General features: G+C 32.5%; 1 protein-coding gene across 1 annotated transcript; it reads left to right on the top strand.

The window, feature by feature from the left end:
• Positions 1-13,810: 13,810 nt before the first annotated feature.
• On the top strand, positions 13,811-14,224 carry EAF02_008561 (uncharacterized protein; the record flags this gene model as incomplete). Its single annotated transcript, XM_038904609.1, has 1 exon — positions 13,811-14,224. One exon carries the CDS (start codon positions 13,811-13,813, stop codon positions 14,222-14,224), a length of 414 nt encoding a protein of 137 aa, XP_038755666.1.
• Positions 14,225-15,658: the final 1,434 nt, after the last annotated feature.

Below are 15,658 nucleotides of genomic sequence, written 5' to 3'. Positions count from 1 at the left end.
ATATATAAAACCAACAAATTACTTATAATAGGGCAATAAAGATCAATAAGAATCTCAATCTTAAAGCTCTGAGTAATTAGGCTATGATTGGGGAATATAACACAATAATAGAAAATCTATATGAATAAATTGAATTCGCTGTTTATTGTCTGGATAAATATATGGAAAAGCCTTGTATTGTATGTAGTAGTATTGTAATGAGTATTTGAGAAAAAGATCGATGTAATATATATAAGAGCCCTGGGTATTTAATATATATATTCAAATATATAACGGATATTAATATCTATCCCCAATAACCTTCTGAAGGGTAAGCGAGATATGCAAAAAAGGATAGGGATGCTTATAAGTAATAATATATATCAGAATTGAAATTAGATTACAAATGCTATAATTAGTAGGAGAGGAGTATAGAGACTATATATGGCTTTCTATAAATGGAATTAAATTATTAAATCTATATAGGGAATCGAATATCTCAGAAGTTCTAGAGATAATCCTTGATCTGATATCAACTGGGGATATAATTATTGGGAAAGACTTTAATACTCATTATATACTATTCGAGCTAGATATGAATACAACGTATAATAACAATCGGCTTGCGGAATGGTTTAGTAACAAAAGTCTCAAGTTCACAAACATTTCAGGTCAAGTAATATATAGAGTAGGATATATAATCGATCTAATCTTTTTCAATATTCTAAAAACATATACAGAAATAAGAGCTGATATGTATTGCGGATTTGATTATAATATTCTTTTTATTATTATATAAAGAGCAAGTTTAGTATTGAGATTTCAATATGTATATTGTATTAGAGAGGAAGACCTACTTCTATTTCAAAGAATGGTATCAGTTAATATAATAGAAATCAAATGGGAGACACAGACAGTAGTCACAAGTATAGTCTTGGATCGAGCTGTTAAAAATATACAGAAGGTATTATAATAGGTAATCAGAACGATAGGAAAACTAGATTGAAAGATAGGAAAATCGGCTCTTTGGTAAATATCCGATTATACAATTATTTGAAATGTATACCTCTAGAGCTATACAACCAATAGTGATTATTCTATAGAATACAGAATATTCTTATTATATATATAATAGGTCAAAAGAGAATATTAGAAGAAATTCCTTAATAAGATAAAATCAGATCGAAATCTATATAGAATGATTGGATGGTATAATCTAAGCCCTATATACTGTTTTTTACTGATTATAATAAGCAAATACATTATTATAACAAATAAGGAAAAAGCCGAGCTACTATACTCAAAGATTTTACAATACTTCAAAGCTATTAACAATCTTCTGAACTCCGAATACAATCAAAAAAGAAAAAAACTATCCTGAAAGAAGTTTATTTTTATAAAGGAAATAGAATGTAATATTATAGGAATCTCGAATATATCCCCAAGGACAGATTGGATTATAATGAAACTATTAAAGACTATCTGAATAGAAATAGGCTTAATTCTATATACCATTTTCAATAAATATCTATAGCTCAATTACTTTCCTATAGTATAAAAACAAGTAGAGATAGTTATGCTATCAAAAGTGAGGAAGACAGATTGAATATCCCTATAATCATGGTGGCCTATAGCTCTCCTCTTCTATATTAGGAAAGGTCTTAAAAGAATTATAGTAAAATGTCTAGTATAAATAGTTCTAATATAAGAAATACTCAGCCTACAATATTGTAAAGCCTTTTCAAAATGATTGGCTATGGATTTGATAGTATTGTTTGTTTATGATGTAGAAGTAGTGCTTAATAAAGGCCATGAGATTATAATGATTATACTAGATGTATAAGAAGCATTCGATGCTTTATTTAAAAACAAATTTCTAAGACAAATAAAGGAATAAGGATTTCTACAAAACCTAATCGCTTTAATTGACTCCTTTCTAACCCAAAAACAATTCAGGATTAGATTTAATAAAGCAATAATTGGCTATAGTATAATGGAATATGGTATTCTATAAGGCTTACTCCTTTTGCCAATTCTATATATGCTTTATTTTGTAGAACTATTTCAGTAAAACCCTAAATTCCGATTTGGATATATAAACAATATCTGTTTATACCGATTATTGGCAAGTGTTCAACAAAACATCGCAATACTAACAAGAGATATAAAAAGTATGTTCCGCTGGGGAGCTAGAAACAAAATAATCTTTGTATCCGAAAAGATGGAGATGATCCATATGATACAGCATAAGCATTTCATTAATCCGATATGCGAAATAAACCGCGGCTGCACTATTGCTTTAATCACACCAGGATTGGCTCTACAATGATTAGACATATGATTCGATCACAAGCTCACATTCAAACAGTATATCGAAATGCAAGTAGCCAAAGGCCAGAAATTGGCTCACTATATCAAAGGGCTAGTCCGGATTATAAACGGACCCCCAGCAGTATCCCTATGGAAAGCAATGATCATTTGCCTATATCTAGCTCTATTTTATAAGGTAGAGATATGGTATACAAAACAAACAAAAACTACTGGATAGCACCGAGACGGGACACCAGTGATAGTGAGCGCCCGATTAGAAAGAATAATTCTAACTATTAATAAGGTTCTACGAATAGTAATTAGAGAAGTCCTCCCAGTTTGGCGAATGACCCCGAATATAGTAATAATAAGGAATAGCGCTCTTCCACCAGCAGAAGTAGTATTAAAATAAATAAAATGGAGAGTAGCTCTTTGTATCCAAACTATTAATCCAAAACACTCTCTTTATCATCAAAGGATAAAAGCCACCTACTCCTTTAGTAATAGAGAAAGCCAATTATAGTCAGTTAGAACAAAGATTCAGGTAATCAGTTAATACCTTCCCCAAATCAAGGAAACAACTTTAGCAAGGCTTTACTATATATCAGAATGTCGAACGGATCCTATTAGAGGCCTTACGAAAGAGATAGCGGCAAAGTAGTTTCAAGAATGATGGAATAAATATATATATGATTAGATTACCATATTCTCTGATAGATTGAAACAGATTGATAAGGATAATAGGCAAATAGGATATGGATATGTTGTATATAGAGGATAGATAATAGTATACAAAGAAAACAGTGGATTGCATTACAATTCTTATATATTCGATGCAGAAGCGATTGGGGTATACCGAGGTCTCCAAGCAGCGATCAGAAATATTATCAGTATAAAACGAATAGAAATCTGTATATATATTGATAGTATATTAGTAATATGAGAAATGAGAAGCATAGTCTTTATCATATTGTAATAGGCCTTTTTTAAATGCTACAAACTGATGCAAACACACCTGATCCAGATCAAATGGTCGCTAGGCCATACAGGGATTGAAGGGAATGAGTGAGCAAATATACTTGCTGATAAAGGAATAAGAAAATCAATCTTAGAACATATAAACCGATCTATAATAAATAATATTCGCTCTATAATAAAAATCATTATAGAATTGATAGTATAAATATAATAGATTAAATAAATATTAATACTCTTTAAATAATACCAGAAATGGAATCTAAAGAATATAAACAAATGCTCTAAGGAACTAAAACTCTCATAAATAACTCTCCATTATATACTAACAATCTACTCAGTATATAATAATTTCAAAAACTATCACCAACAATTTAAACATAAAGAAACAATAATTCACTATTTATATAAAGTATTCAAATCCTTTAAGCATATTATATATTGCTGCAAAGTCCTTGCAACCTATAAAACCTAGCCTCCAAATATCAAGCTCAAATATTCATTCTGTAATCAAATAGTTCAAAAACAACTATTGAAATAGTTAATATATATATTAGCCAAATTCACTAAATTTATTACTATAACAAACTTCTATAAAAGCATATATTCTAAAATATTATTAGAAGAATAAAAGGAAAGAAAAAAAGGAATCGAATGATTTAGGCGAATATAAATAGAAAGTAAAAGGGAATAGATCTAGAAAAACTATATGAAAGAAAATTGAAGCATGCAGTATACCATATTGCAATAGAATGTATACAAAAGCTATCCTTACAGGATAAAGCAGCTTTCAAACAAATATTATATAAAAGATCGAAAAAACACGTACGAAAACGCTTAAAAGATCGAAGACAAAGGTGCAAGTATATTAGCCATCGCTTGGGAGGCTATTGAGGGTATTGAGACCCTATCCCTAGGAAAGGGGGATTATATAAATTAGAAGATCATCCCGCAGTTAGCCCAACCGTAATGCCCCCTGGGAGGCTCGCCTATACGGCCCGGTTGAAAATTACTAATAATAATAATAATAATAATAATTTATAGCTTTTAAAGCTGTATACGAAGAATCAATTACCTCTCAGAATATAAAATCAGGGTTTTGAGGAATAGGTTTAATACTATTTAATCCTGAAGCTGTATTTTCGAAGTTAGATATTCGAATTCGTATATTTACTCTTTCCTCTTTCGATTTAGATCAATAAATCTTTCAAACTTTTCATAATCTAACTAAAGCTTTTTCTCAATCAACTTTAATGAAATTTCGAATAACCCGATATCAATCAAGCTCCTCTATATCTATATTTGATTTTTTTATTTATTTTATTTATATTAATTAACGTCTGTTTTGGACCTCCCTAAGGGTATTTAGACGTGCTAAGATAAGGAACTATTTGAGCGGCGTGATCGTCGCAATCGAATTTAGCAATTTAACTTCAATGCCAGGGGCTATTCGCTCCTCTGCGGGTGCGATCCGCTTCTGTTTCTAGAAGGGAATGTCTGATCCAGATTGTTGTTGAGGCAGAGCTTGGTTCCCGGGTGGATAGGCTCGTTGTGGGCTTCGATTCTTATGGTAGAGGAAAAGAAGCAAGAGTGGGTTGCTATTTGTTTAGCCGAGCAGCAGGGCTCTTATATTATATATTGGGTTTGCGGTTTTTAGAAGTATAGTATATTCGAGTGATCAGTTGAATAGTGAGTTTATAAGGGATAAACAGCAAGCTTTGTTGAAAAGATTGTCGCTTTCTAAGGGTCCTTTAGTAGTTAGGACAGATCTGAGTGTAGAACTCTGAGTCGGTGATCAGCTGAGTGAGCTTGCTAGGTTTATTTATTTATTTATTTATTTATATTAATTAACGTCTGTTTTGGACCTCCCTAAGGGTATTTAGATATGCTAAGATAAGGAACTATTTGAGCAGCGTAATCGTTGCAATCGAATTTAGTAATTTAACTTCAATGCTAGGGGCTATTCGCTTCTTTGCAGATGTGATCCGCTTTTGTTTCCAGAAAGGAACATCTGATCCAAGTTGTTGTTGAGGCAAAGCTTGGTTCCCGGGTGAATAGGCTTGTTGTAGATTTCGATCCCTATAGTAAAGAAGAAGAAGCAAGAGTGGATTGCTATTTGTTTAGCCGAGCAGTAGGGCTCTTGTATTATATATTGGGTTTACGGTTTTTAGAGTATAATATATTTGAGTGATCAGTTGAATAATAAGTTTATAAGGGATGGACAACAAGCTTTATTGAAAAGATTATTGCTTTCTAAGAGTCCTTTAGTAATTAGAATAAATCTGAGTATAGAACTCTAAATCGATGATCAGCTGAATGAGCTTGCTAGATATATATAAGAGTTTCTTGATATATATAATCGCCTGCTTATTAGATTGCATTTCTATAGGGGCAAGGGGCCAGTCTAAACGCTTTAGATTGTTTATAATGTATTTAAAAAAGTAATATAATTCCTTAACATTATTACATAAGCAGTCCAGCTTATTGTTTTGATAATCAAATCGCTAATGGTAAGCAGTGTAATCGCTATAGCCTGTTTTTATAGTTATCAATTGATATAAGACTGCTTTTGATAAAATTAGTTCCTTTGGCTTCTTTATATTATATCTAGGAGACCACTTCTTATAGCCAGTAGAAAAAAAAAAGTTCATCTCTTCCCACCAGATAGATTCTGTGTGTAAATACTTCTGACAAATAATTGTTCGGATCCCACTGATTATTGATAACTTGTCAATTGCTTGGTCTATAGGTCCAATTGCGTTTGTATTTGCTAAACAATCTACTTCCTCATTGCCTTCGATCTCCATATATCCAGATAACCACTTTATCCTGATGTTGAATTGTTTTATTGCTTTATGATACTTGTGGAAAGCCTATTGTGTTGTAAACAATGCATTTCCGTGTATACCTTAGATAACCGATGTATTATCAATATACATTCAGATCCGACTATTTAAGGGATTTTCAAGCATAATGATTAGATACTTTAATCCACGCCATACTCCTATTGCTTCTGTATCGAATATATATAAGTTGCTTTGGATCTGCTTAAATCCGAAGGTTATTTGAATGCTATTATGATATATTGTATATTTATAGTCAATATAATATTTGTAATCAATAGTTTATTCTAATCTATCAGAAAAGATTATATAGTTTTCAGATAAGAGTTGTTGCTATCACTTTTTGAAGGCTTAAGCTACTTCTTCTTTAATTAATTCTTTTATTAAATCTATTCTGCAGCCATTCGAGAAATACAAGTGGAGTAGCTTTAAGCATTGTATTTCTGGGATGAGACAGCTAAGCCACTAGATTCTTATAAAAGGCCCTCTTGCTATACCTGCTCCTCATTTGCGTTTTCGTATTACTAACTTCAAACGATTTACTAACAAGTATTGATTGTTAATCGTTTTTAATCGAAATACGAATTGCAGTTTAGCATATTCTAACACAACTATCCCCAATAACAGGCCCGCTTCTTTGATAAGAACTACGATCAATATAATCTTGTATACTAAGATCACTCCTCTTACAACAGTATTGATTATTCTATTAATACAACAAAGATAACCTTTTATGCCTGTACTTATATTTGAATTGCTTTGGCCTAGGCTAGACTTATATTTACCAGTGTACCATATTTCCATACCGAATAGTACTACTAGGAAAATACAGGTGATCACTGCTTTTCTTAGAGAGAAAGCTGGTGGCCTATGTATAATGCGGGCGATCGATCTGATATGCAAGGCTACTTTCATAGCTTTCGCTGTACGTGTTTTGATGTGTTGTAAGAACGAAAGCCGGCGATCGAAGAAGATACCCAGCTATCTCAGAATAGGCTGAGCGCTTCCACTCGTTGCAATCAATACTGGAGTGATTATCAGATCTGGATTCACTATTAATAATGGATTAATGGTATTATGTTGTTTGGTAATATGAAGTAATTCGAATTTCTCAAAGGCGAATAGGATTCTATTCTTCTTACCCCATTTGATGATCTGCCGTACTTATCGTTGCAGGATCCTAGTATTTGTAAAGAGATACTTGAAAGAATAATAGATTGCAATATCATCTGTATAACCAAAATGGAATTTTATATCTTGATTGAGGAGCTTAGTAAGATAGAGTATATAGAGTATAGGTAATAGTGGGAACCTCTAAGGGATACCACATACCACTAGATACTCCTCAATTATAATATCTTCGAATCTCACTCTAACTTTTCTGTTTGTAAAGAATAAATTTATCAGTTTGAACAGTAAAGTTGACCATTTTTGTTTAATCATTTGGCTTAAGAGTTAGCGCTTCAAAAGAGTATCAAAAGCTTTTTGTATATTTATAGTAATAATCAAAACTATATTGCTAATTACTAATGCGAGCTTTGTGTTGTGAGTGAAGGTAGCTGCTAGATTTGTCCCTGATCTTCTGGGGAGCGCTCTGCAGTATTGTGGGCTGATTACTTTATGTCTCAGAGCTGTTCAAGATATTTGGCTGGCTATATACCGTTCGAGACCCTTTTCGATGCAGGAGATTAGGGCTATTGGTCGCTACGACCGCGATGACGTTTTGTCTTTCTTGCCTACCTTGGGAATCATTACTACCTCCGCTAGCTTCTATCCTTCTGGGTAGTAGTTTAGAGCTAGGTATGATGCAAATATCTCCCGGATCAGTAACTTGACACTCGGCCAGCATACCTTAAGAAGGCGCATAGTAGCTCGATCCACTCCTAGTGCAATATACGAGGCTCCTATAACATGCTTTTCTACCTCTTCAGCCAAGATCGTTCTTTTCCAGGGGAAGGTCCCCTTATATATTTGATTGTGTAGTGAATCATTTGAAAGATTATCATCCGCCTTGAATCGATCCAAAACCACTATAAATAGAACATCCACTTTCTTTTTTATATCACAGATCTCCTGTTCACCAATTATTAGGGAGGGGGATTTCACATTACTTTCGAAGGTCAACTTATACCATCCTATAGTTCAATAAAGTTCTTTATCGTTCTTGACCCTATTTAAACACATAGCCTAATAGAATCTTTTGGCTTGTTGCACTACTTTTTATAAAAAGTATATAGCATAAATCTTCCTTTCCAAGTCCGTTTCCCTTTGTGCTTTTATATGTACTCGATAAGCTTCTCTGTACTTATCTGTTCATTATAACAAGGCTTTCCCTATTTTTCGATCAATCTTGTTAACCACTTGGATTGACTTGTCTAGTGCTTTTGTAAGCTTACTAATATAGATCTCGATCTCGATTGTAATCTGGATATCTACATTACTGAGGTAGGCTAGCTGATTAGCCATTAGTCCATCCAATCTCAACAGATCCGCCTCCTTTATTCAATAGTGGTACTGATTCCATTCTGTTGTTCCGCAATTCGCTAGATTGGTAACCTAAATAGTATAATCAGATCCACAATGAAGTTCTTCCAGCACCTCTGTATAAGCAAATGATACATTGGAGAAGATTAGATCTAGCATATACCCTCTTGCATAGATAGATATACCTAGAATACCTATAAACTCTATACCCTGTTCGTTTGCCCATATTGCAAGCTGTGCCCCTTAATTGACTGCGATTACCCCCAATTCCCATAATTTATGCTTTACATTAAAATCCCCTCCTATAATCATACACTCATTTGGGATCAAGTGTATGATATAATTAATAATATCCAAAATGTATAAAACTCTATAAACATTCAGAATCGAATATCCATTGACTTGTATCCAAAATAGATCTCTGTTTTCGAGTCGATCTATTTGCTCTACTTTCAAGTACACACCTTTTTGTATATATGTTATAACCCAAGAACCTTGTTTGTTTTCCTCCAAGTCTCCCTAGAGATTCTAGTTATCGATTAGTTGATATTGATTGTATACATTGTGATTTTGTATGGTTGAGTTTCAGTATAATCTTAGCTCCTGTAAACAGATTATATTCAGCTGAGCTTCAGCTGCTAGTTGTAATAGTGTGATATGATTCGCATATTCCCGACCTATATTCGCCTAAGCGATAGTGAAACTTTTGTTCCTTTGAGTATGCTTATCAATTGTACTATTCATAAAGAGAATCTAGATATAGTATCTATCATTATAGAGATCTCTATATCATTCATTTCCAGATCTATTGGAGTGAAAGCTTTTTCTGCTAAGGCTTTTATATTGAGATTCCGCTGACTTTGGTTATAAGCTGGGTGTATGCATAGCATGATTAATGCGATCGGCAGACTTGTACTAAGCCTACACAGACATTTGCTGAAGCATTCATTCTCATATACTATAATCCTCACCCCCAGAGTAACCGGGGTTTCTGTAATTGTTATTTTAGGAAACAAAGATGATTCAAGGGTGTAATCCGTTTTATCTGTATCTGCTTTGTACAGCATTTTATAATCTTTTCTGCCAATAGCTCTGACTACAGCCAGTTCCTTTGTGATTAAAACAATCTGTCATTTAGTATAAACCCTAAAAGCAACTAGGCAATTGGAATAACCAGCACGGAAGGGCTTATGATAATTAGCGTATTGAGCTATTCTAGTGCATTACTGATGTACAAGTGTGCTCTTATACTCAGTATTTAGTTTACCGTATATCAAGTATCTTAAAGCTCTATTACAGGTAAAGAGATTACAATATTCTAGGCAGCCAGTACTATAAAGTTGAATTTCCTAGGGTTTGTTTAGGAGAACCAAATAGAAGCTGTTATTAAATAGTCGAAATCGTGGTATTGCAATATTAAAGCCAATAATCCAGATGGCTCTTTTAATAATCGGGTTGACCTTGCTACGTGTCAATCTGTAGTTGATTGGCTACTTGCCAATTTGAGCTGTAATCTCCTCCTTGATAAGCTCAATGAGTATAGGAACAGGAGCACCTTTGATATAATAGAAATCGTATAGTACTTATAGGACTACATACATAAACCATTTTTCTAATCTACACATACTTATTGTATAAAGGGTTTTAAATATCCGCTCAACATTTTCTGTTTTCATGATCTCCTTCCGACTAGCACTAGAACTGTACCTTAATATCCAGCCTGTATTATTCCTTTGAAGAAAGGGGATTTCTGCTAATGTAATCTCAGCAACTACCTCTTTTATTCTGAGTCTTAACAGGAATAGGCTAGTCTCTGAAAGCAGAGCTTCCCTGCCAGCTATTATAAGGATCGTTTTTTCGATCCGATCATTCTCCTTTTTGAGTCTGCATGCTCCCAAGCGATCAGTGTTCATACTTTTACTAGAAGCAAAGCGTATTGTATTAGTGGAGCCTGTAGTAAGGCTTACTGCCTCAGGCCTCATCTGAGTTTTCAGTACATCAATATAGGTTTTCTGCATATTGCTTTCTAACTATAATTACTCCATTACAGGCTTTTTCCCTTAATCAAGAATAGTCTTTATTACTTCTAGCAGAGTAGAAATGATTATACTCTTAAACTTCACAGTGAGTTTGTATTATTAGCCTTGGAATCCTTGTGCAAGCTTATCTGCTAGCACTACGAATGCCTCGATTACCTTCTATCTCTTCCCCTCTATCTTATCAATCCTTTCGAATCGTTCCTTGATTATACCAAGAATAGAGCCTATAGGCGATCTTATAATTGGTGGGGGCTGTATACCAGCCCCTAAGGTATTAGTGATTGTTTGAAAGGAAAGCACCCCCTAAATTAAAAAACCGCTCGACGTGCCAGGGGCGTGTATCACTATCAGCATAATAGAAGCCTCCTGTGATTACAAGGTTTGATAAGATTAAGCCTGCCGGGGCAGGGGAAATAAATAAGGAGTATATGTGTATTTTATTATAATATAATGCTCATTGATTATGGAAGATCATATATGTGAGCTTGCTAGGTGTATATAAGAGTTTCTTGATATATGTAATCGCCTGCTTGTTAGATTGCATTTCTACAGGGGCAAGGGGCCAGTCTATATCTATATTTGAGATTGTATTAGTTTTAGCTAAAGGTATAGAGAGATTAGCTTATAAGAATATATTTTTAAATATAGAGGTCCGTATACTTCGAATAGCGAATAAGGTATTAAGCAAATGTTGATGTGCGAAAAAAACCCAATTACATCAAGGAGGAATACTTACTGAACAAGAAGCTCTTGATATATTATCTCAACAAAAGATTGATATTCAGATTCAATACAACGAGTATCAAAAAGGAAGGAATTCTAATAGAAAAGTATTTTTTAGTTGATACTGTAGTAAATGCGGAAAGATTGAATATAATACAAGAACTTGTCAAAATAATATAATAGATTCTAGATTATTATAATTTTCATAGTTTTAATCAATTGATTCAATAGTTATTGAATAATATAAGTTTGAAAAAGTGAATAAAGGTGAAAGTGACCCGCACACTGATATGACCCGCACACTGATAAATCACGTTATATTGAATAATCACTTCCTCTTCTAATTCTATAAGATTATAACAATTCGCTCGAGTTTCGATACAGGGAATAAAACCATTCATTCTATGATTGAGTATTATATATAATAAATTATATAGCTTAGCAGCTTTTCGAATGCTCATTTTTTTGTCTTTTCGAATAGCTTCGATAGCAAGGAGTATACGGGCTTCTTGATTATTCGAATTCATTGTGGGTTGTTGAGAAAACGCGTATTGAAAGAGAAGAAAGTGAATTGAGGTGAAAGTGACCCATTCACTGATATGACCCACTCACTGATAAACCACGTTATAATATAACGTGGTTTAACACCGAGTGCACCATATCACCGAATGCACCACTTCAAAATACACCAAAATTAGCCTTTTCCTAATATTTGTATTTTAATAATTAATCAATATTTTTTAAAAAGCAAAAAAGATTTATTAATAAGAAAAGATCTTTTATAAAAATATTAAGCTTTTATATAAAGATATCTGTTATATTCTATAAAAAGTGGAAATTGTCACGATTTTCGTTACAAAAAAAACTATCTCTATAATAACTACTATATTAATTCAAATTTTTGATAAATAATTAAACATTTATAATATTTATATAATTAAATGTTACAATTTCAAATTTTGAAAAATTATATTATTAAATAAAGAAAGTGCACGGTTACGCACAGACGTATTTTGTATGTAAAATTCGTGGTGCACTCGGTGATATGATGCACTCTGTGACGAGTTACATTATCTAATATATAAACTCTTTTCTTTAAGATCTTTTGATCTTAAATTATTCTTTTTAGGATTGTGTAGCCTAATGGTAAAAAAGAGAGTTTTAGGTCTATCATATTATTTAAGATCCATTTAATTCGAAATTTAGTTCGATTCAATTATTAAAGGTTGTGTTAGTGTAAGCATATTCTTTGTATAAAGATGTCTAAGTCTGAAACCTTTTCTAGATCGAATAAGATCGTGCTAGTATAAATATATTCTTTGCAAAAATGCCTAAATCTGAAACCTTATTGTGTGAACAAGGGAATTCACTTCAAAAGAATGACTTCAATACAATGGCTACTGTATCAAAGGTATTTAGGCGAATGCAAAGGAGACTAGCTCTTTCAGTAATGTCTATATAAGGCCTACTACTTCCCCTCATTAGCTAGCTCTTTAGACAGAATACAATACAGACATTTAGGGGCCTACTGATAGTGGAAATTACATCTCCCGTATTCCTGATCTCATTATTGAACCAACACTTATTCGATACTAGGGCTAGGTTGTGTTAGAGTAAATATATTCATTTTATAAGTATTTGAAATCTAATTGTAATTGATCAACTGAATGTAGAGCTTTAAAAAACCTAGTTTTCTGAGAATATTTCTATCAATTGCATATTAGCTGCATATTAGAATATTGAGGAGCTAGAGCAAATCTGTATATGTTCTTATGGGTAACTATTACTAATCGATCGGAGGATCGATCCTTAACGAGGGGGTAATGTGATAAGTTATATTATCTAGTATATAGACTTTCTTCTTTAAGATCTTTCGATCTTAAATTATTCCTTTTGGGGTTGTATAACCTAGTGGTAAAGAAGAGAGCTTTAGGTCCGTCACACACTCGGTGTTAAACCACGTTAATCTTATATTATAAAATCATATTATCATATAGTTATGTAATGATATCTCTTATCAAATTGATTTATAATGAAATAGAATGAAATGGAACTAGATGGAAACACATAGGAAATATCGTTAAATTGATTGGTTATACTTTCTTTTTATTACATAAAATGATTCTATAAGATTCGATTTAAATCGATCTTATTTATAAGCATAGAAAATACTAGAATTTCATTATAAACTATATAAACCTAGGATATTCTTTAAAGAAAACCTAGAAAAAGCAAGCAATTTCATCCCAACTCAGCCTAGCTCTTCTAAATTGACTTCAATTCAACTCATATATATTCGATTCATCCCTCAGGCTTAAATTGACTAGATATTCCACTATCATTATAATAATAATATTCCTTATTATTATAAAAGCTGACCTCCTAGAGTGAGAGGCAGAATCCAAGTAATGGTCTATTAAATGAATTAGCTGATTGTAATTGTTAGAATAGAAAAAGATGTTTGTTACTAGCATACTGCTTAGTATCATATATATGATTTCCAACAGTAATAATGGTGGGGCAAAAGAAAAAAAAAAGCGTGGTAGACCGAGAAGACATCAACCTGTTGAGCAGCAGCCTGGACTGATCAATGATGACGAAAATGATACTTATACTCCTGAACCACAGATCCCACCTGCACCGTATAAAAAGAAGGTAGGGCGTGGAGGCGCAAGACGCGGGCCAGCCTGGGAGAAAAGGAAGGCCGAGAGAGAGAACGACGCGCGTTCTTCCAATCACAAGAGTCAAGATGACCAGCCGGGCAGTGAGAGTAACCCGATCGGAATAGAAGACGGCTCAGATAATGAAACTGTGGTGTATAGGCAATCAGACAACCAGGAAGAAGATGTTAAGATGGAAGATGTGCAATGAATTACTTGCCATATGCAATGGAGAACTGAGCAATAGATCATTTGATCGATGATGAGATGATTCATATCTCATTCCCTTTCATACCAATGAAACTTTGTGGATGGTTTCTGAGTTTTAAGTTTCCGCAGCTAGAATGATAGAATGGATGGTTGGTTGGTAATGGTAGGATGTTAAAGCCAGATGTCGGCTCTCTGTATTGAGACTGAAATATAAATTGAAATATATTATCTTGAAAATTTAGCGAAACGGGATGACAATAGATCTTCTACGCTCGTGTCCGAAGTTCAGTTTATAAAACCTTAGAATGACACGCTGTGAAGCACCCTGCACACGGTACTTCAAGATCGCTTATTTTAACAACGCATTTCAGATTCATAAAAGACTTTTAGCCAAGTAGATTGATTAATTGATTTCATTTACATCCACCTTCAGTCTAAGACTATATAGGATGGCTAGGCCTTTAGAGGCTCTAGTGGATAATTTTTTATTTTATAAAAATGGATATATATAATTTAGGGAAGTGAAAACAAATGTTGGGGAATAATGCCCACTCATTATACACATTACATATAATAAGAAAATTATAAAATCAAGAAATTGTAAGGAAATCAAAACCCTTTTTTATTTTTCTAATTACTTCTTCTTTATTTTCTTTTCCTCTCTCCTTTTTTATTACTATTCCTTCCTTTATCTCGTTTTGTATGAGAGCCCTAGCCAAATGCCATACTCTTATAGCGATTTTAATAATATTAATGAATTTAATAACTAATTCAATACCTATTTTTATATAAAATAAGAACTATATAGTAATCTTAGATAATAGTATATTCTTGAATATTTCTTTTCTTTCTATTTTGTATATAGAACAATTAATAAGGAAATATTATAAAACCTCAATATTACCACATATACATTTATTATTAAAGAGTTTGAATTGATATAAATAAGATTTGATATATTTATAACCTAATTTGAATTGAAAATATACACTAACAATGTTTTGCTTGATTTTGTTTGGTAACTTGATTTTTGATTCTATCTTTTATAGAAATAGTTTTGAATAGGTTAAAAAGAATTGATTTGATTTAAGTTTGTATTGATTGAGAGTAGAAAGCTATTGATCTGAATTGTACTCTTTAATTATTATATTTAGAAGTTCAAAACTTGTTTCGTTTGAAATAGAATATATTATAATTGCTTTTTTTGCTAATTTATTTGCTAGTTTATTTTTTTCTACTAAAATATATTCTGGAATTTAATTTAGAGATACTTTAGCTTTTTTTGCTTTAATGATTTCCGCTACTTTGATTACTCGAATCTAATAGGTCTATTCAGAGTAATCTGATAGTGTTTTTAAGTGATATAGATCAGCTTGATTATTCGAATATATTTTGAATTTGTTGCTAATACAAGTAATTGTACTAGCATATTCAA

The sequence above is a fragment of the Botrytis sinoallii genome (assembly GCF_014898435.1).
Source record: "Botrytis sinoallii strain Bc 23 chromosome Unknown BSIN_016, whole genome shotgun sequence".
Classification (NCBI taxonomy): domain Eukaryota; kingdom Fungi; phylum Ascomycota; class Leotiomycetes; order Helotiales; family Sclerotiniaceae; genus Botrytis; species Botrytis sinoallii.
The sequence above is the reverse complement of the archived record's forward strand: the minus strand, read 5'-3'. Positions and strand labels throughout refer to the sequence as shown.